Genomic DNA, 21442 nt, shown 5'->3' with positions numbered 1-21442 from the left:
AAGTGTCCCCAAATGCCCATGTGTGTTTGTGCAGTGGACTCAGGGTGACTGGCCGGCTGTTTTCTCCTTCCCTATGGGTTCTGTCAGGCCTAGCAACAAGCCCTCAGCCTCCACAGCTCTAGGCTTCCATGTAGGCACACCAGCTTCTTACACTGATGCTGGGGATTCAAACTGGGTCCCCAGACACACAGTGACAGGCACCAGCTGGATGACCTCTGCTTCTGAGAGAGGGTCTCATTGCAATCTCAGCTGGCATGGCAATCCTGCCTCAGCTTTCTAGGTGCTAGAGTGACAGGCCTGCATCACCATAATGGCTACAGCTTTTTAGACAGTGGCTTGTAGACTGGGTGTGGTGTAGGCAGTAGGATCAGTTCTGGGTCATCCTTCGCTACACAGTGAGTTTGGGGCCAGCCTGGGCTACTTGATGCCTTGCTTCAAAAACTAAATAGCAAAGAGGTTGTAAGTCAATGGCATCCATAAATCCCTGGCTGGGCTGGACTGGGCAGATGGACACTAGTGACACAGTTCCAGCCCTGACTGTGGGGAAGGGTAGACAGGTTGGGGCTGGTGACGTGGTGCTGGCAGGGTCCGGGCCTGGTTCCCTGGCTCCCCTGAACCCTGGGAGGAAAAGTTGGCAGCTGGAAGAGTGGCCCCTCCCTTGCCTTGAATGCTCAGAGTTGGGGTCCTTGTTGGGGGAGACTGCCCTGGGGGTGCTTGTGCCTGTCACAATGAGGGGGAGCAGGGGCTCAGCTCAGCACACCAGAGACTGGATCAGTCCTGGTTGTGGGCAGCGGAAGCTGAGGTGAGTTCCAGAGCAGCCCACTCACCTGGGCGTGAGCAAAGGCCAGGAGAAAGTGATTGCCTGTCTCCCCTGGCCAGCAGCCACCTTTCTCCTGCAACATAGCTATAGTGATTGGAGGTGTCAGGGAAGGAGTCCCCAAACAGGTGCCATTTTAGGGACAACAAGGTACTGGGGTTGAGGGGAGCAGCGACAGTTTGGCTCGCCTCCTGTCAGGTCCCGCCCACGTGTTTGTGTTGGGGATTGAGATAGCTCGAGCTCGATACCCCAGAGGCTGATGCTGAAGCAGCTGTATAACAACTGCAGGACAGACGGCAAGACCCCGCCTTCGACCCGCAGCCCAGGCTCCCAGGAGCCCAGGTCCCCCTTTCAATGCTTTTTAGCGATTCTCACAGCTCAGAGGCTGGCCGGGCTCCCAGCATCCTGCTCTGGTCTCCATGGAAACAGCTTGTCTGAGGACCAGTCTTGGCGTTTCCCACACTCCCTGCCACTCAGAGATGACCCATGACCCCCAGGGGCCTTGCCTGCCCCGCCTCTGATCCCTGCAGAGTATGATGGTGGCATCGACATTGACTGTGTGACCTTGCACAAAGGATCCACTGCGCTGGACCTCCGTTCCTGTTCTTTAAAATAAATTATAGGGGACTGGATAGACAGGTCAGTGGTTAGCGCACCGGCTGCCCCTACAGAAGACCAGGGTTCGGTTCCCAGCACCCACACGGGGCTCAACCACACACGTGCACAGCTGTGCAGGCAACACTCGTGCACATAGATAAATTCTTTTACAAAAATAAATTCTACCTGGGCAGTGGTGGCTCACACCTTTAAATCCCAGCACTGGGAGGCAGAGACAGGAGAATCTCTGTGAGTTCAAGGCCAGCCTGGTCTGCAGAGTGAGTTCCAGGACTACAGAGAGAAACTGTCTCAAAATTATTTGTGTGTGTGTGTGTGTGTGTGTGTGTGTGTGTGTGTGTGTGTGTGAGAGAGAACAGGACTCAGCCACTTTTATTTGTGACACTCACGAAGCCCAGCCTCCAACTCTATGTAGCCAAGGATGACCTTGAACCTCTAATCCTCTTGCCTCCAGTCCTCTTGGGGGGGGGTGGGCAAACTCAGTCATCAACATAGACAATATTTCCAATATTTCACTGCATAGTTAAAATGAAGACACACACAAAATCTGCAATGAATAAAATATCACTTTTTTTTTTTCAGATAGGTCTCAGATGTCCTGGAACTCACTCTGTAGACCAGGCTGGCCTTGAACTCACAGAGATCCGCCTGCCTCTGCCTGAATGCTGGGACTAAAATCGTGCGCCACCACCAACCTGCAAATATCACCATTTTAATGACATACAGCATGGGCCCAGACAGTGTCTGTGGCACTAGGAACTTCAATTTTAAAATGTGAGCTGGACATAGTGGCGGGCATCCCAGGGCTCAAGAATTGAGGCCTAAGAGTCTGCTTCCTGTCAGCTTTTCTGCCCTTCTTCACTGTCATCCCCCTGCCCGTCCTTAGTGTCCTCGTCACAGGCTGGCTTTCATTACTTACCTACTGTTTGCAGAGCCACGGTCCGCATCCGTGGCTGCTCGTTTTGGCTTGACACAGGCTGTTACCGTGTAGCCTAGGCTAGCCCGGAACTCCAGATGTCCTGCTCAGTCGGCCCAGGGCATGAGGCTGCGGGACAGATCTCATAGCTGTTGGTGCCAGACACATTAATGATGCCAAGACCCGCGCGAGACCGTCAGTCTTTCTGATAGCGCGTCCGGCCTGCAGCCCCCCACACCTCCGGGACCTCTGGGCCTCAGTTTCCCGCGGCCCGCGCCGCCCTCCCCCTGCAGTTCCCGCGGCGGCCGCGAGGGGCGCTGTGGTGTAGTCGCGCGGGCGGGGCCGCTGACCGAGCAACGCGGCGGCGGCACCGCAGCTCCTGCCCGGGCCTGGCCGGTGGGCGGCAGCGGGCCTGAGCGCCCCGGGGCGCGGCCCGACGGCATGAAGGACCTGGACGCCATCAAGCTCTTCGTGGGCCAGATCCCGCGCCACCTGCACGAGCAGGACCTCAAGCCGCTGTTCGAACAGTTCGGCCGCATTTACGAGCTGACGGTGCTCAAGGACCCGCACACCGGCGTGCACAAAGGTGGGCGACCGCCCCGCCCCGCCCCGCCCATGCACCCCTGCCCCGACCCTGGCGCCCGGCACCCTGCCTCTTGCACCCTTGAGCCCCCCTTTCTGTACTCCCCTTCTACACCTACAGCCATCTCTTGCACCTGAGCCCTCTGAATCCCCCTCCCCACACCCTCCTCCTTCAGCTTTGTATCCCATAGCCTCCCCTCCCCTCACCTTCCCCTGCACCCTCCTCCGCCCTGGGGGTGCCACTCTCGATCCAGCTGCACCCTCCCGTCCTCCGCCCCCTCTCCTTCCCTCCTCCCCACTCCCTCCTCCTCCATTGCTCTCCGTCATCTCCCTCCATATCCCTCCTCTCTCCGGGCATCTTCCTCTCTCCCCCTCTCCCTCCCATTCCCAGACCACCACCACCCATCCTCCCTGTGCCAGGAGCTCCAGGGACTCCCTCCCCCCTGTCCCCCACCCTGTCCCCCGTTGCTCTGGGTCTCTCTGGCCCAGCCAGGAACTTCCCACCTCGGGACCCGGATTCCTGCTCACAAAGCCGCGCCAGCTCAGCTCTGCGGCCCGGCCGGCGGGACACATGTCCAGGACCCCGGGCTGAGCGGTAACTACAAAGACGTGGGGATGTGAGGTTGAGGCTGCGGCCCAGGCAACCCTCCCTGGGTGGTGCCATCTTCCCGAGCCCCTGCGCCCACCCTGGCTGGGCTCAAGTGGAACCTAGCGGAGGAGCCAGAGCTGAGGCCAAGACAATGCATGTGGGGTCCGGGGTAGGGGGGCAGAGCCTAGATCCTGGGTGATGAGGATGTGCGTGGGTGGTTTTGCTGGCAGGTGGCTCAAGAGCCTGGCTCCCCCTCCCATGAAGTCTTTTGGGGGGCAGAGTCGCCCCATTGCTCCGTCCCAGGCCCCAGTGTCTGAATCTGGTGGCTTTGACCAACTGTGCTGGCAGGTGTTGAGGGACCCAAGGTTGAGACCACGGTCTCCATCCTCGGCCAGACCCCATGATGGGGAGGGCTTAGCGCCTGGATGGGCTTGTACCTGCCTATGGAATGAATGAGAGAGTGTGTGAGTGAATGAATGAATGAATGAATGAATGAATGAATGAATGAATGAATGAACGAACAAGTGAGTGAATGGATGGACCAATGAATGAATGCATGAAAGAATGACTGACGATGAAGGAATGCACGGTCCTGGGGCTGTTATCTGGCCTGAGGCTGGTCTGGACCTGGGCAAGGAGGATCCCCTTCACACCCCAGCGCTTTTCTCAACCAACATTGTTCTCAAACATGTGAGACTGGGAATTTATTTCCTACTCATGAACCGGACCCCAAAACAAGGGTCTGGCTTAAGTACTCATTTCTAGAAACTTCTGATGGGAACCCAAAGGCTTGCCTGCCTGGCACCCCAAGTTGTGGGTTGGGGGGCAGTGGTGAGGCCTGGGTCTACTGGATAATACACCGGTGCTGGAACAGGGGCCCCTCATCTCCCCTGGGAATTCCAGGCAGGAGACAGTGTGGCTGCAAGGCACCCAGGACCTGGAACTATTTTCTTTCTGGTAGATGCAGGGGTCGCAGGGCCTTGATATTTTAGGACATTGCTTGGGAGGTGGGAATTTGGGCAGCAGAGGGTCTGGGGAGGGTCTGATTGGCAGTGACTAGAGGATGACAGCTTGCCAGGCCCCACTCCAGTGAGGAATTGGGGATCCAACAGGCCAGCAAAGGAAGGTTCAAGGTCTTGATGGAGCTCTGTATTTGGAGGCCAGGGACAGTGGCACACACCTGTCACCAGACACTTGAGGTGTTCAGGCAGGAGAATCAGGAGTGCAAGGTCATCCTAGCTATACAGAAAGTTCAGGACTACCTGAGGCCCTGGCTCAAGAGAGGTAGATCTCTTTGGACCTCTGTTGTGTTGTTATCGCCCCTTCCTTGGCTTCAGGACAATGGAGATTAAATGAATGGAACTGGGAACTCTTGCACAGAGCCAAGAACCTGGGACCTACCATAAATATTTCAGTGGTTTTGTTGCTGGGGTGCACCTTCAAGATAACCCATAACAGCAAGGGTGGAATCCCAGAGTGGACTAGGTCCCTAAATGCTGGAGAGGCACAGAAACGGGGCAGGACAACAGCAAGGGTGGAATCTCAGAGTGGACTAGGTCCCTAAATGCTGGAGAGGCACAGAAACGGGGCAGGACATGGAGAAGGAGAGATGGAGCGTATGCACCCTCTGTGACCCTCCTGGAACCATTCAGAGTGTGAAGGCCTCCCTGAGCCAGGGCTCAAGGTAGAACCTGAGAAATGACATGGGGGGGTCCCTCTGCCCCCACCTCTGAGGGAGGACAGGTCACCTTTGGGGCCTCACTAGCCCTGCATGCCATGTGCATTTCCATGTTAATGATGGCATTTGCCGTAGACTAGCACATTCTAGAGGACTGTGCGGGGGTGGGGGTGGGGGGCTGGCCTACTGTTGCCATGGGAGCAGCAGTGGCTGTCTGTGGCAGGAGGAGGGAATATGGAGCCTAGAAGTGGCAAGCAGTCTTGGGGATGCATGGTCTGGCACAGATGTGGGAGGAGCCGTTGTCTCTGGGCCACAACCAGGTGCTTTCTCGTGACACCACCCAGCTGTGTGTCTCAGTTTCCCTGGCTACCTAAGAAAGGTCTGAAGCATCTATCTCAGAAGCTGCCACTGGAAAAGGTTCCAGGGTGGTGTAGATTTTAGTGGACTCTGGGCACAAGGCCTGGGCTCACAGAGTGGACGATGCTTCAGCACCCCAGCTAGAGGCATTTGCAGGTAAAGGAAAGTGTTCTTGAGGCAGAGAACAACATCTGCAAAGGCCCAGAGGTACAAGGGCCTAGGAAATCTCCACAGGGAGGAGACCACTGTGTGCTAGATTGGTCAGGATTGCATGAGAGATTGAGTGTGGGCTGGAGAGAAAGGACTGGCTTTGTTTGGGGAAAATGCATGGAGGTGGAAGGACGGACAGACAGACAGATGGACGGGCGGGCAGATGGATGGATGGGTGGATTGATGGGTGGGTGGGAGGGGGCTGTCCTCAGATCTCATGGAGACGAAGTCATTGTCACCATAGCGTTCCCTGGGGTCAAGTGTGAAGCACTTGAAATGGGGCTCATGCAGACACTGAGGAGGTGTCAGAGGTAGGATTCTGGAAGGTTTGGGGTGAAGACTTCATTTTGTTATCTGAGGAATGATGTCCTATGTTGACCAAAGCCTCTGCTCAGGTCTTGGTGAAGGAAGGAGCTTGTGTTGGAGGAGCGGAGGGAATGGATAGGCAGGCCTGTGGCTGCAGGGTGGACTTGGTTGGGCCTTGACCCTGAGGGAGGTGGGAGCGATGGAGGGCTGTGGGTAGAAAGATATGATTCTGTGTTCACTGGCACCTCTGGTTGTTGCTTCAGGGGGTACAAACTGGGGGTGAGCGTGTGTTCACGGATGTGGGTGGGGGCCACTTAGCTTGTCTTCTTGGTGACAGGGCAGTGCCAGGTGGAGTCACAGGACATTGTTCTTGCTATAAGTGAGTGTTCAGCTCTGGGCATCTGTGATCCCAGCACTCAGGAGGCTGAGGCAGGAGGATCACCAATCAAGGCTAGCTTTGGCTACAGAGTTGACCTGTTTCCAAAATAAGGTGGTTGGGAGAGATGGCTCAGCAGCTCAGAGGTGACCTCAGGGACCTTAATTCAGTTCCCAGCACCATCAGGCTGCTCAGAACCACCTTTACCCAGTGCCTAATGGGTCCCCAGAGAGAACATATTCCTCTGCCCCCACAGGCATGCCAGGGTGCCCATAGGCAAATAGATAATGAACACATTTAATGTAGTCCTCTTCAACATGCTGGAATTTTCTGAGTCTTGGGAATCCTCCAGTTGTTCACCCCCAACTCCCAGCTCAAAGGCAGATGTTTGACTTACTGTGTGTCTTGAGGAGGCTGCTATGCCTCTCTGAGCCTTGGTTCACTTCAAACACCACCCAGGAGTGTATGACTCCTGAGCAGTGGAGGTAGGGGGTTTCTGCTGTGACATGAGCACACAGAAGCACCTCAAGTCTGCGCAGTAGTTTTGGGGGTGGATTTGTTAACCATCGAGGAAGAAACCCTCCATGGCTCCCCAGTGCTCTGGCTTTCAAGGCCTCTTCCGCTTGTCCCCTGGACATCCTCAGCTCAGGCTGTATGTCTCATCAGTCCAAAAAGCTCAGCACTGCCCAGTTGCCTGGGGTCTTGTTCTTTCTAAGTAGGGGGAAATGACACCACCCTCTGTCCAACAGGGGACGAGCGGGCATGTGACCCAGCACTGACTTCAAATGGGGGGGGCATCAGTGCAGCCCCAGCTCCAGCCTCAGAAACCAAGGTGGTTTCTCCTGAAGAACCACACTCACAGCTGTCCCCCGGCCTCTGCACATGTGGCCTTAAGGTGTGCAGACTTAGGGGCACTGGTGCCCAGGAACATAACAGGGATCTTTTCTGAGTGGGGTGACAGCCCAGTGTTCGGGTTCAACTGGTAACACGACAGGAAGCCTTTGCCAGACCAGTGCAGCTCAGAGCTGGGGGAGGGGTACTGGGGCGAAACCGGCTGGGAGGGGTGTTCCCCAGACGCGCTTCAGCACCGTGGACAGCGGCCCGGGTAATTGTCTTTGCCGGCTCCTCCACTCCTCCTCCCTCCCTCCTATTCTTTCTGCTCTTGGTTTCTGATACAAGGTTGGTTTTGAATTGTATGTAGCTGAGGATGACCTCGAACTCCCAGGTGCTGTGGTCTATGGCAATGAGTTCCAGGCTGCAGGGTAGACCTTTCTCAGAGACCAGGCATTGGTAGCACATGCCATAAACCCCAGTGGAGGCAGAGGCAAGAGGATGTCTCTGAGTTCAAGCCCAGCCTGATCCAAGAGTGAGTTCCAGGACAGCCAGGGCTACATAGAGAAACCCTGTCTTAGAAAAGGGTTTGTGATGATGATGTCAGTTAAAATAATATTGCCAGGGCCAACCATGGAGATCTTCCCAGCTGGGCCCTGCTGTGAGTCCCCATCTTCCCAAACTGAAAATAGCCCTCGTGAAACACTGACTCTCCTCTGCCCTCTGCCTGCCCCCCTCCACCCAGCACCTACCACCCCCCTTCCCATGTGTGAATTTGTCAATGGAAGTGACCAAATTAGGACTCAGCAGTGCCTGCCATCCTCCTTGTGCACCCTCTGCTGAACTCAGGAGCCTGGCATCCATCCTTCTGGGGGCAGGACATGAGCTCTCCTTCTCAGGGCTCTGTAATATCTCACCATGTGGAAGAGCACGGCCCATGTGTCAGCCATTCATCCATCAACCGGGTTACATTTTCTTTCTCTTTTTTTTGGTAATATTTTTATTAGTTCTTTGAGAATTTCATAAAATGTACTTGTCATATTCACCTACATCCATCCGCCATTTTCCCACTCCCTCCCAACTTCATGTCATTTTTTTTTTGTATTTTTTTACCACTCATATTTGCATATCCATCCCCATTCCCTCGCCCTCCCATCCTCCCATGTTCCCCACCCCCACTCCTCCCCAGGGAAGGGGAGGCCTAGGCCCTCCTTGCTGTATCTGGGCTGCAATAGTTTCCCTCCATAGGGAATGGGCTCCCAAAGTCCATTTGTGCTCTAGGGATAAACACTGGCTCCACGGTTAGAGTCCTATAGAGTGTCTTGGCCTCCTAGCTGGCACCACATTCAGAGGGCTTGGTTTGGTCCAATCCTGTCCAGGTTACATTTTCATGGTGGCTTTTGCAGGTTCCAGTCCAACCACATCAGATTTGCAATTTCACCTTGGGAGGTCAGCTCTGTATCCAGAACAGCATGGGAAGATGGGTGGGTTAGAGGGGCCCCAAGTCTTACTTTTCTGGCACACACACGGTTCAGAGGACTTGCTCAGCTGCTGCCCTCCAGGCTCCGCCTATGGCTCTCACTGAACCCAGAGCCCCAGGGATCCTCCTGCCTCCACCTCCCCAGCTCCTCACCATCTCCCCAACCTGAAGCTCTGACCTCCTGACGATCCAATATCCTGTTCTCTCCACAGCCCTCAGCACCCAAAAATCTACTTCCTGTGCCTGTTTTCTCCTGTTTCAGGCATTTCCTTTCTTGGAGTCCACACTACGTGGCCTTTTGTGATTGGCTGGGTGGCCTCAAGGCCCATTTCTGCTGTGGGTTGTTGAAGCCTCAAACATGTTTACGGCTGAGTGACACTCCATTGGTGTGACTCGACAATGGTGGGAATTTCCACTGCCCTGGACACCAGGGCTGCCCTGCCCCACCTTTGGGTTTCCTCACACACTGTCTCTCTCTTCAGGCTGTGCCTTCCTCACATACTGCGCCAGGGACTCCGCCATCAAAGCTCAGACAGCCTTGCATGAGCAGAAGACCCTGCCGGGGGTGAGTCATCTGTGGAGTGGAGGAGACTCTCCACTGTAGGGAACCCCCGGGTGTCCCTGTACCTCTGCACTCAGAATAATAGAAAACAAGGGACTAAGTGTGAATATCTTTTGGGAGCCTAGTATGCCGGGCTCTGTGCATCACAGGACTGATGGTTTTATGTAGGAAATGGGAGGGGGAGAGATGGGCCTCCAGGGATGGGGGCATCAGGAGAGAGAAAGAAAAGAGGGGCAGACAGACAAACAGAGTAAGAGAGAGAGATGGATGGGAGGTGGGCAGGGCAGTTTTGGAAGGGAACACAGTGAATGTGCACAGGTGGTGCTCTTAGTGGCTGCAGCTGAGGGTGTATCCTGTCAGAACCCCAAGGACAGGCCAGTACTGATGTCTGAATACTAACGAGTCCCCTGTGTGTACTGTAAGGGCTCTGTGGAAGTCATATTTCCTCAGTTTAAGACTTTCCCTCTCACAAAATTCTACTCACCCATCCATCTGTTCATCCATCCACCAATCCACCCACCTACCCATCCATCCACCCTCCCACCCACCCATCCACCCATCCATCCATCCATCCATCCATCCACCCACCCACTCATTCATCCACCCAACTACCCATTGCTTGGTGAGGAAACCATGGCTTCCAGGTACGCAGCAAAACTGAGCAGACTACCTCCCAGTCATGGGGATCCATCCCTGTTCCAAAGCTGATCATGCCCTATTCCTTCCTAAGCCTCTGTGGAGATGTGGTGCCCATCCCTGTCCCTACCCATTCATGCAGATGCACCTGGCGTCTCTGCCTGGCTTCTCTTCTCACTGTTAGTGTGCCCATAGCTCCCTTTCCCCCACACAGGGGACCAAGGCTGCCTCAAGTTCCTCTGTGGCACTTGTCTATAAGACCCTTTTCCCAAACATGATCACGCTGACAATATTCAGTCAGGGTGTGGATTTGTAGGATTTTTCTGGTGAGGGAAGCATCACCAATCAGTTCACGATATCTGGTGATGACACTGTGTGAACAGCCAGGTGTGAGGGAGGGGTTAACGTGGTGTGAGCATTATGCTGTCTAGAAGGCACATGTTTTGGACAGACACAGAGTGTGAAGATGAGGTGTGTTTGATTGAGAAGGGAACCTGAGAGGCTTCATTGATTGGCTGCTTGAGAGTGGATCTCACCCAAGAGTGCCCATGCTGTCAGGGTGAGTGACACCTGCAGGCTTACATGGTGGTCACACTGAAGGACTCACTCCTGGCATGTAAGAGATGGAGGCGGGGAACTCAGCTCAGCACCCACAGAGAGAAAAACCCAGCTGTGTGCTCACAGTACCCATGGACAGACCCTGCGTAGAACAAGAAGAAATAAGAATGTTCTAGAAAAATGTTAACTTAAAAATCTAGTTGGCTGGTGGTGGCACATACCTTTAATCCCAGTACTTGGGAGGCAGAAGCAGTTGGAACGCTTGAGTTCAAGGCCAGACTGGTCTACAGAGAGAGTGCCAGGATAGGCTCCAAAGCTACACAGAGAGCCCTGTCTTGATAAACCAAAAAATAAAAGGAAAAAAAACTAAGGCCATACATGTCTGTTATTAGAATTTTTTGAAAGAAACATTAAAAGGTAACAAAAAATAAAGATAGAAATTCATTTTAAGACTAGATTTTACTTTTTACAAAGCATTCCCAGTTCTCAGCATTTTAGCGTAAATCATGGGAAGCAGCCATGGGGAATCCCCACCCCATCCCCACCCCCACCCCCACCCCCGTGCTCACTCTTCACATACCGTTTCTTGTGTTCTCATCAGTTTGTGTACAATGATTGCTACATGTAGCCCAGGCTGGCCTCGGACTCACAGAAATCCTCTTGCCTCTGTCTCTGGAGTGCTGGAATTAAAGGCATGGGTGGCCTTCTACCACTGCCTGGCTCAGGGTAGAAGTTTTCTCAGTGGCAAGTGAACTAGTTGACATAGGACATAGTCATGTTCTGAATTTTTCTAAATGGAGAGCCCCCTCAAGTGTGGTGTCAGTGTTAACTTCACATTTACAGACATTACAATGACTGGAAACTGTCATTCACAGTGCCCGAAGCTGCACCATCTGGTTCTAGAACCGGCTGTGCTCAGTCCTGCACGCACATACTACCCTGCGGACACATGATAAAGCTTTATTAGAAGCACAGCCATGGGGCCAGATCAGGCAGTGCTGAGGGCAAGAGCAGGCAGCACCCCCCCAGGACCCATGTGGTGTGAAATGTCAGTGTGGCTACAGTGTGCAATACAGTGAAGCCCGGAAGCATTCTAGACTTGGAGCCAGCTGCCTGTGGGATGCTGGGAAGCCAGTACATTCTAGACCCCAAGTGCTTGGTGACCTAGAACGTTCTAGACTTCAGTGCCAGTGCTGGATGTGAGCAAGTTAGAATGTTCTAGACTCTTAGTCCAGCCACCCCATGGGATTATGGCTGTGTCCCCACCATTGTGAGCCCCCATCCAAAGATGCATCCCCAGGGGATAGGCACAGAGGACACTGCATGGCTCTGTGATGATGGAAGGGGAGGCCTCGGTCACACTGCATCAAAGACAAACCTTGTCTTTGCTGAGATCTGGGCTTGGTGTCCAGCTACACACACCTCCATACCTCAGTTTCCACACATGCCACATCGGCACAGCTATCAGGAAGGCTAAGGCTCAGAGAGGGAAGGCCACCCAACTGAGAATGCTCAGCAGAGGTCTCACTTGGCCCTCAGGGGTCTGGATGCTCTGCCCCCCACCACCAATCTAGGCAGGATTCTCTGAGAGCAGTCCCCTTCCAGGGGACCTGAGCCCCAGCCCATAACGGCCATAAAAATTCCCAGGGTCAGGGAAAGCGGCTGTTTCCAAGAACTGGGCAGAGAGGGGCATGGGACACTGGGAGGGACCCATCGTGTTCACACACATGTGCACACTCGTGAAGGATCCATCCACCATTCCGGTGGTTCCCAGAACACCCCCTTGCCCCTTCCTCCCCACTAAAGGTATCTTCTGAGCTTTTCACATCTGTGTAGTATTCTGCAGCCCAATGGTGTGATTAATCTGTCTGTCTGAGGGTGCATACTCTGGTTCTGGTCCCATCTCTGGGCATCTGACTAGCCAAGGGTGTGGGTTGTGGAGACAAGCCGGGATCACTGGGGAAGGAATCTGCTTTGAAGAGGGGCAGGGAAGGGCTGCTGGGAGGGAGGGGTCCCCGTAAGGGGGCAATGAGAGGCTGTAACTGCAGCCAGGGCACTAGGGAGCCATGGTGGTGTCCAAGTAGCAGAGGAGAGTGGGCCATGGCCGCTGGGGTGGTGCGTTAGTTCCCTTCCACCGCTTCCAGGGACGCCTGGTTCTGGAATCTTCCAACTGCCCGAGAAACCTGCATGGCCCAAGCTAGACCGAATGAGATTGTCCAAAGGCCTCAGTTTCCCTGTCTGTAACACATCCAGCTCAGAGAAGAAATGGACAGAGACCTGGCTCCCCAAAGAGACATAGTCTCACCCACATAACTCCCATCGCTGCCTCAAAACCCGCCAAAGATTTTCCCCTCCTTGGGGCCAGGGCGGTGGTGGCTCACACCTTTAATCCCAGCACTCGGGAGGCAAAGGCAGGTGGATCTCTGTGAGTTCGAACTCCAAAGCCACAGAGAAACCTTGTCTTTGACACACACACACACACACACACACACACACACACACACACACACACACACAAAAAAAAAAAAAAAAAAAAAAAAAAAAAAAAAAAAAGAAAGAAAGAAAAAAAGATTTTCCCCTCGGTGGTCCTGGGCAACTTCCGGTGTTGTCCCATTCTGAGACACTAGAGAGGATCCTCGCCAGGGGTCCCCAAATCTTACCCAGCAGGAAATGAGGAAATGGCGTTGGGGGAATGTAAAGAGGAAGGGGAGCCAAGGAAGGGGAGCGGAGGCAGGAGCTGCAGAAGGTGCAGGCGGACGGGCGACACCTGGGCGGGACAGATGGGGGGAGGCGGGGTGCCGGGAGACCCAGCGGAGGCACGTGGTGCAGGCGGGGAGGGCGCTCCGTGGTCCCTTCTCCGTCACTGTGGTGTGGAGTGGGGACCCAGGGAGCGCTGGAGACCAAGGTCGGTGATGGGGTGAATGGCAACAGAGCCGGGCATATCCCCTCTTCTTCCCCTCCCCACCCCCTCCCTCGTCTCTAAAAGATTATATTTAAATCTCTTTTGTGCGCTGCGAGATCTGAACTCGGAGGGGCCAAAGAGGCGGTTTCCATGGCAGCGACAACTGCCGGCTTCCGCGGGGTGAATCAGCGTTGCCATGGCAACCCCATCTTCATCTGCCCAAGGTGCTAGGGAGGATGGTGGAGGGGAAGGGCCGGCGGGGGCGTGAGGGAGGGGCTGTGGGGGGACCGGGAGGCTAGATCTGGGGGACCCCACCCCTGCCTCATCCCCCCACACCCCTGCTGGTCGCCGGGACCCCAGAAGAGGAACTATCAGGTTCAGATCGTCTCCCCCACGCACCCCGGGGTGGGGTGTGGTACCCAGGTGCAGAGGGGTTGGGATGTGGGGGGGTTGGGGAGGCAGGGCGGGTAGTGAAGATCCCCAGGAGGATCTTAGAGGAGGGGGGCTCCCAAAAATGGGGGAGCAGAGGATGATTCCGGAAGGGGAGGGGCCGGAGGAAGTTAGAAGCAGGGGAGGGGAGAGGATTGTGGGGGAATGGAAGGGTGTGGAGAGGGGTGTGAAGGAGGGGAGGGGTGAGGGAGAAGAGGGGTGGGGGATGCTCTGTAAGGGCTGCTCACGGCTGGATGGAGCCATCTCTGGAGGGGAAGGTGGGTGCAGGTGAGGACGTTGAGGGGAAGAGGCTAAGACAGGGGGGCAGGGGTGGCTAGGCTCTCAGTCAGGTCAGAGGTCTCAGGGCTTCGTGTGAAGGGGCTAGCCTAATCTGACTCAGACAGGGACCTCACCCCCAGCTCCTCGACCCTCTTTCCTTACACCTAGCTTGGGGTGACTCTGAGCTCCTCCTCCCCCTGTCTGGAGGGAGACAGAGCAGAAGCAGGAGGCAGGGAGGAGCCCTGAGGGGAGGGGGATTGCTGAGGGGACTTTGAGCTGAATTTTGAAAGCTGAGTAGGAGTTTACCCATGAGTCTCCCCTCCAGGGCCCAGTGGATGAGCAAATAAAGGCCTCCCAGGTGCACACCCTCTCCAGTCTGTGCTCCAGGCTGTTTGGGGCATGGAATCAGGATCAATACCATCAAATGCCATTTTCTGGGGTGGTCCAGCTATCAGTTGGCTAGTGGCCTGTAACAAACACTCCCAGTATTTGTTTGTGGTTCCCCGGGCAGCAAAGGCAATTTAAGTTATCTGGAATGAGTCCTCCTGGGGAGCATCAGTGGCTAGCCCAGGTTGGCACACTTGGACTCTGTGTCCAGAGAGCAACAAGCTCTCCAGCACCAAAGATCATGGTTGTGTTTTCATTTCCAACATGCTCTATGCTGTAGGAAGTCACTTAGCCAAGTCCAGACACAGGTCTCAGAAACAAATTGACTTCTTCGTGTGTGTGTGTGTGTGGTGAGGTGTGTGTGTGTGTGTGTGTGTGTGTGTGTGTGTGTGTGTGTGTGTGTGTGTGTTTGAGACAGGGGTTCTCTGTGTAGCTTTGGAGTCAATCCTGAACTCACTCTGTAGACCAGGCTGGTCTCGAACTCACAGAGATCGCCTGCCTCTGCCTCCCGAGTGCCGGGACAAAAGGCGTGCGCCACCAACGCCCAGCACAAATTGACTTCCTGAAGACAGAAATTGCATTGCAAAATTGTGCAGGGCTTGGGGAAATCTCATCATTTCCAAAGACATTCTGTCTTGCTGGGGAGATAATTGTCATTGGGTTTTGAAGGCTAGCTAAGAGTTTGCCAGACAAGTCTCCTTGGCTTGATTGCTTCAGTGTGTGTCAAGGCAAAGGTGAGCAGCTGGTGCCTCGCAGAGCTTAGAGAAGGTGCATGCGCCCCACCCAGTCCCCTGCCACCCTGAATGTGCCCCCCACCTTTCCACAGATGGCGCGGCCGATCCAAGTGAAGCCAGCGGACAGTGAGAGCCGTGGAGGTAGTAGTAACCTCCCTGTGACCATGGGGTGCTCTGGCCGGCTCCAACTGCTCCCCCAGACTTCAGGCACCCCAGACCTTTCCGGTTCCCTCACGGGTGCCCGAAGGCTGTATACTTGGGGCGTGGGGAGAGGTGTGGGCAAGGCTATTGGGACCCCGCGTATATGTATGAGCTCGGTAAAGCTCAGCCTTGCCAGTCCCTGTCACTCTCCATCTTGGCTGACCATTGGGACCCCCATTTCACGGTCTCTCCCTCCCAATTCTGACTGTCCCCCAGTCTATCTCTTCCTCCATGACGCCCCCCCCCCAGTGTCTCTGCTTCCCTTCCTCTCTCCCTCATCCCAGGGCAGCGGGGCGGCTTAAGCAAAGGTCCTGGGGCAGCGCGGGTCAGGACTAAGGGTCTGCGGGGGTTAGCGCGGGCTTAGCGGGGCCGTGGGCCGGGGCTCCGCCCACAGGGGACCGGAAGCTGTTCGTGGGCATGCTCAACAAGCAGCAGTCAGAGGAAGATGTGCTCAGGCTCTTCCAGCCCTTTGGAGTCATCGATGAGTGCACAGTGCTTCGAGGACCTGACGGAAGCAGCAAAGGTGACTGGCAGGCGGCGGGGCGGGATCTCGGAGTCGGGCGGGGCGTGGATGGCTCATGGGGGGCGGGGCGGGGTCTATGGTGAGTGGTGGTGAGGCTTGGGGGGGCGACTGGGGCGAGGGCAGGGCTGGGGACGGGTGCAGAGGGGGTGACTTGCAGGAATAGCAGAGTGGGTGGTGGGTAGGACTTTAGAAAGAGATAGGCCTGAGGTAGGCGTGGCCTTTGGGAAGGGGTGGAGCGGGTGGGGTAGCTTGTAAGGGTGATGGCAGGGACCCATAGGGAGGGGTGAGGCTGCATTCTTGAGGATTTTCATATCCTAGTCCTGAAGTAGGGGAAAGAGAGTGGATAGACTTGGGGTGGGGAGGGGAGATGACCACAAGACTGTCATTAGGACCCCTGCTGTATGTGTAGGAGCTGGGTAACGCCCACCTAGCTTCCTAGTCCCTGTCACTCTCTGTTTTAACTCTGGCTTGCAAAAAGAGAGGGGCTGGAGGGGGAGGGGAGGGGCGAGAGTCAGGTCTATGGGAGGGTAGGGTGAGCCCTGAGAATCCATTCAGACGGGGCTGTTGCGTCCCTGCAGATTGGTCCTCCCGACTATGGCTTGGACCTCTCAGCTTCTCTCCCTGAGTGTCTCAAGTTCTGTCTGTCTTCCTGTGTCTATCTGTCCATCTGTATGACTGGCAGACTGGTCCCACCCTGGATCCAGCTTGACCCTGGCTGGGGGTGTATCTGCCTTGGTGGCCACCACATGACTGTGTGTGTCTCTGTCTGACCAGCTGCCATAATCCACAGGTCCAGTTCACCCCCTGCGCCCTGGCGGTCAGGGCTGGTGACCCTTCACACCTTTGCCTCAGCTGTTCTAATGGGACCTTCTGGGTCCAACCTGCCTCTGAAAGTGCATGTGACTGCCGGGGTCTCAACACAATCACTGGCAGCTGAGCTGACTTCCTGCTGGTTGACCACATGGACAGACAGATGGATGGGTGGATGGTGGGTGGAAGATGGGTGGGTGGATGGATGGATGGATGGATGGATGGATGGATGGATGGGTGGATGGGTGGATGGATGGGTGGATGGGTGGATGGATGGATGGGTGGATGGATGGATGGATGGATGGATGGATGGATGGATGGGTGGATGGATGGGTGGATGGATGGATGGATGGATGGGTGGATGGATGGATGGTGGATGGATGGGTGGATGGATGGATGGGTGGATGGATGGATGGATGGATGGATGGGTGGGTGGATGGGTGGATGGATGGGTGGATGGATGGATGAACGGATGGATGGGTGGATGGATGGATGGATGGATGGACGGACGGATGAATGGATGGACGGATGGATGGGTGGATGGGTGGATTGATGACAGACAGACCAAAAGATTAGTGGGTGGATAGGTGGAGGTGGATGAGTGTCGTTTTTTTCTATTTGGCTGAATTCATTGCTGACATCTACGTCTCTGTCCCTGGAAGATGGTGGTTGTCTTGTCTGTTCAGGCAGTCTGGACCCTTCCCATCTGTGTGAATTCATATCTGCTGTCTTTCATGAGTGGCCATCAGGGCTCTGTCTCCCCTTTAGCCCCTGCCTTCTATATCCTTCAGTCAGTCCCTCACCTCCTCCTCCCTCCCCTCCCAGGCTGTGCCTTCGTGAAGTTTTCTTCCCACACAGAGGCCCAGGCGGCCATCCATGCCTTGCATGGCAGCCAGACCATGCCGGTGAGTGAGACCCACTCTTGCTACAGTGGGACAGGGGAAAGAATTAGGATGGCTGGAAGCAGTGGGTGGTGTCGGCTTTATCCCTTCCTAGACTGCTTCAGACACTGTCCTGGTGCATTGTGGGCTTAGCTTGTGGCCCTGGCACAGGCTAAGGAGCAGGACCAGTTGCTGGACAATGTGTAGAGACCACGGCTCTGTTCTAGGGCAGTGGGGACCCACTGTGGGCACCAAGTGAGGGTACCTGTAAGGCCATTCGCATAGGTCCTTTAGGTCAGCGTCATGAGTGGGCAAGGGAAGAGAGTCTGAGAGCCTGGCTGGGCAGCCCTACTCAGGTTCCCGGCAGGAGGATGAAGACTGGTCTGGAGAGACTGTTTGGAGATAATGGGGGTCCTGGCAACCCATTGGGGGAGTGGGGAGCAGGGGTTCAAGGTCCCAAGGGTAGAACTACTCGGGTATGGTTGTAGGAGGGTCCCCAGAAAACTGTGTCACTATAGGTAAACTGAGTCCCTGGCCTTGCAGCAGCAGCTGCCTCATGACTGGGCAGGTTCAGGTCACCCCTGGGCTGACTCCCTCATGACCAAAGCCAGTGAGCAGGTTGTCTAGCCAAGGGGGTGTCTGCAAGCCTGGCTACAAAATCTGAGAACAATCACCAGGCAGGGCCTGGCTGAGCCCTGATCCTAGAATAAACTCACAATTCCTCATACTGAGCCCTGATGCTGCACTAAGCTCCCAATTTCTGACTTAGTTCTACAGAGTGAGCAATTGGTGCACTGTCGGCCATCATGTCCCCTGGCATGGGAACCTTGGCTGGTGCCAGGTGTGGGCTGTATGGTGCACTACCCGAAATTCTTCCACTCTCCCTCTTTGGCCCCTGGATTCCCCCCTGCTTTGAGGACATGGCTACAGCTAGGATCCCTCACACATGTTTGTCCCAGACATGAGCCTTGGGCCTGCATACTCTACCTGTCACTGCGACTGTAGCTACCTGGCAGACCCTGTGGCCATGTTGCCACACCACCAGGCCCAGGATGACAAGACATATGCACTTCTTGTGTCGTCTTTGCTTTTCTGGATGTGGACTCAGTCATGGCTGGCATCTCCACTCTCATCTGCAGGGACCTCCAGAGTCCCTGCCCTTTAACCCCAACACCACACACTGTCCTTATAGGGAGCCTCCTCCAGCCTGGTGGTCAAGTTTGCCGACACGGACAGAGAGCGGACACTGCGGCGAATGCAGCAGATGGTTGGCCAGCTGGGCATCCTAACGCCATCCCTCACCTTGCCCTTCAGCCCCTACAGTGCCTACGCCCAGGCTGTGAGTGACCCCAGCGTGTGGACACCGAGTCCAGGGCTCAGCCCCACCCACCTTTCCCTCTTCCCCTCACTCATTCCTTCTGACCCAGGATCCTGTCCTGGACGGGGCTGAGCCTCAGGTGCAGTGGGGCAAACTGAGCTGCAGCCCCAGGTTGAAAGTCCAGATCTTGATGGACAGCCCTAAACACAGCCACCACCCTGACTGACCCCCTAATCCCAGATGGACCCCAAATGTGGGCAAAATGCTAATGTCTCACTCACTCTGACCCTAATGGCTGGAGCCTGGATTCCAGCATCCCTAAATCTGCATTTGGTCTGAATCATCAAGGCTGACATCACCTGAACTCCTGACTCAGCATTGACTGATCCCTGATCCCAAGCTGAGCCCTGGTCTCTGACTGTGCCTTGTTCTTGGGCAGACCCAACCCCAACCTGGATCTAAATATCTGAGTCCTTCGCTAAACCCAGTTCTGAGTTGAGGATGAGCCTAGGTCCTATGCTGACCCAGATCTCATATCCCAGTCTGAGCCCTGATCTCAGACTGAATCCTGATCTGTACCTGAGCCTCAGTTTCCAACTTAGCCCCGATCCTAAGCTGAGCCTAATGTCTGACTGATCCCTGATCCCAGAATGAACTTGAATCCAAGTAGGAGCCTCCATTTCTAACTGAACCCTGAGTCTAGTGCTAGTACCTACTGAACCCTGATCCACAATCAAACACTGACCTGCAGCTGAGGCTGAGTTTGCAACTGATGCCTGATCCCAGCTTGAGCTGTAAATCCAGCAGGATTGTCTCCCACCCCTGCCCCTGAGCCATGGATGGCTCGGTCCCACTCATACAGTCTCTGTCTCCAGCTCATGCAGCAACAGACAACAGTGTTGTCCACCTCCGGCAGCTACCTAAGCCCTGGTGTAGCGTTCCCTCCATGCCACATCCAGCAGATTGGCGCCGTCAGCCTTAATGGTCTGCCTGCCACACCCATCACCCCAGCCTCTGGTGAGAGCAGCTTCTGGGAGTCCTTGGGATAAGCGGGCAGCAGCCCCATGTCTGGGTCCCCCTCACCCCATGTCTGACCCTGTCCCCCTCCTCAGGGCTACACTCGCCCCCACTGCTAGGCACTGCTGCTGTTCCTGGCCTGGTGGCACCCATTCCCAACGCCTTCCCAGGCGTCCTGCCCTTCCCTGGGAGCCACCCTGCCCTGGAGACTGCATATGCCAATGGCCTCGTCCCCTACCCAGGTAACTTGGGAGACAGATGCCCTAGAGCCTAAGACATGCCTGGAGTGGGCACAGCAACGGGGGACACAGTAGATTCCCACAGCATGACATCATGGGCATGGCAGGGCAGGGCAGGGGCACAGGAAGAGGCCGGTGAAGGAGGACACATGAGGACCAAGCACTGCGCTGGTTCTGGGTTCAAATTCCAGTTCAGTAATCTAGCCTGTTTCCAGAACTGGAAAACAGGACGGGTGAGGCCAAAGGCTGAGTGTGGAGCAGGGGACATTTGGCCAGTGTTAGGTACAAGTCTCTCCTTGTTTGCTGTTTGAGGTAGGGGTCATGTTATGTAGTCCAGGCTGCTCTTAGACACCTCTGTAACCCAGGCTAGTCTCAAAGTCACGCCTTAGCTCTGGCCTCCACCTCTTAAGTGGAGCTGGGAGCCACTGTGCCTGACTTAATTCTTTATTTGGTAGTCAGCTAAGATCCTGGATATTGTAGAAATGGGGCCAGGTGGGCCTGATATGCCAACCCTGCATGCTAATTAATGGTCCGAACCAGGAACTGGCCGACTATAGGACACTCGGGGATCCCCACAGACTGGAGGGTGGTTGGGCAGGAGATGGGGTGTGGGAGATGACTCTCAGGTGAGGGGTTTTCCTGGGTGCTGAGGGGGTGGGGCAGGGGCTGAGGCGTGATGGCCCCTGGGCGAGTTGATGCATGTTTCCCTGGCTTGCCAGTAAGGGTTAATACAGAAGGGAGACTGGGGTGGCTGTGGATGTCAGGGCTCAGCTCATCCTCTGCCCCACAGCTCAGAGCCCCACTGTGGCAGAGAGCCTCCATCCTGCCTTCTCTGGAGTCCAGCAGTACACAGGTAGAGGCAGCGCCACCCTGACCCTTCGGCTCAATAGTCCCGGTCAAGCCTGTGCCCACATGACCACTCACTTCATGATCTCGTCACCCAAGGCCCTTGCCCCTCGCTCAGTCCCTCTACCCCTGTTTGAGGTCCCACTCTCCACAGGCCCCCTAAGAAAAGTGCACAGTCCTTTAAGTCTGGTGTACCCTACATGTCATCCCCAAGTCCTCGGGGCCTGACCACCTCCTCCGAAGCCAGGGCTGCACCTGCTGTCTTGTGTATGTAGCCCTGCCCCATCTACCATGCCCACCCAATTCCTTGCCCATGAGCCCTTAGCCCCACCCAAGGGCAGAGCCCCGCCCACTAAGTTCTTT

General features: G+C 55.5%; 1 protein-coding gene across 2 annotated transcripts in view; it reads left to right on the top strand.

Annotated features, from left to right (window-relative positions):
- Positions 1-1728: 1728 nt before the first annotated feature.
- Positions 1729-21442, top strand: part of Celf5 (CUGBP Elav-like family member 5) — a 26250-nt gene continuing 6536 nt past the window's right edge. The window contains exons 1-9 of one of the 2 annotated variants that reach the window (XM_035445551.1): positions 1729-2934; positions 9240-9322; positions 15337-15385; positions 15840-15968; positions 17604-17683; positions 18852-18998; positions 19853-19994; positions 20090-20236; positions 21024-21086. In XM_035445551.1, the coding sequence (XP_035301442.1) occupies positions 2790-2934; positions 9240-9322; positions 15337-15385; positions 15840-15968; positions 17604-17683; positions 18852-18998; positions 19853-19994; positions 20090-20236; positions 21024-21086 (985 nt within the window). In that variant the 5' untranslated portion in view covers positions 1729-2789. Of the gene's footprint in view, positions 2935-9239; positions 9323-15336; positions 15389-15839; positions 15969-17603; positions 17684-18851; positions 18999-19852; positions 19995-20089; positions 20237-21023; positions 21087-21442 lie in introns of both variants that reach the window. The other variant, XM_027419225.2, reaches the window with a different exon arrangement.

Source organism: Cricetulus griseus, chromosome 5, assembly GCF_003668045.3.
Source record: "Cricetulus griseus strain 17A/GY chromosome 5, alternate assembly CriGri-PICRH-1.0, whole genome shotgun sequence".
Taxonomy (NCBI): domain Eukaryota; kingdom Metazoa; phylum Chordata; class Mammalia; order Rodentia; family Cricetidae; genus Cricetulus; species Cricetulus griseus.
The sequence above is the reverse complement of the archived record's forward strand: the minus strand, read 5'-3'. Positions and strand labels throughout refer to the sequence as shown.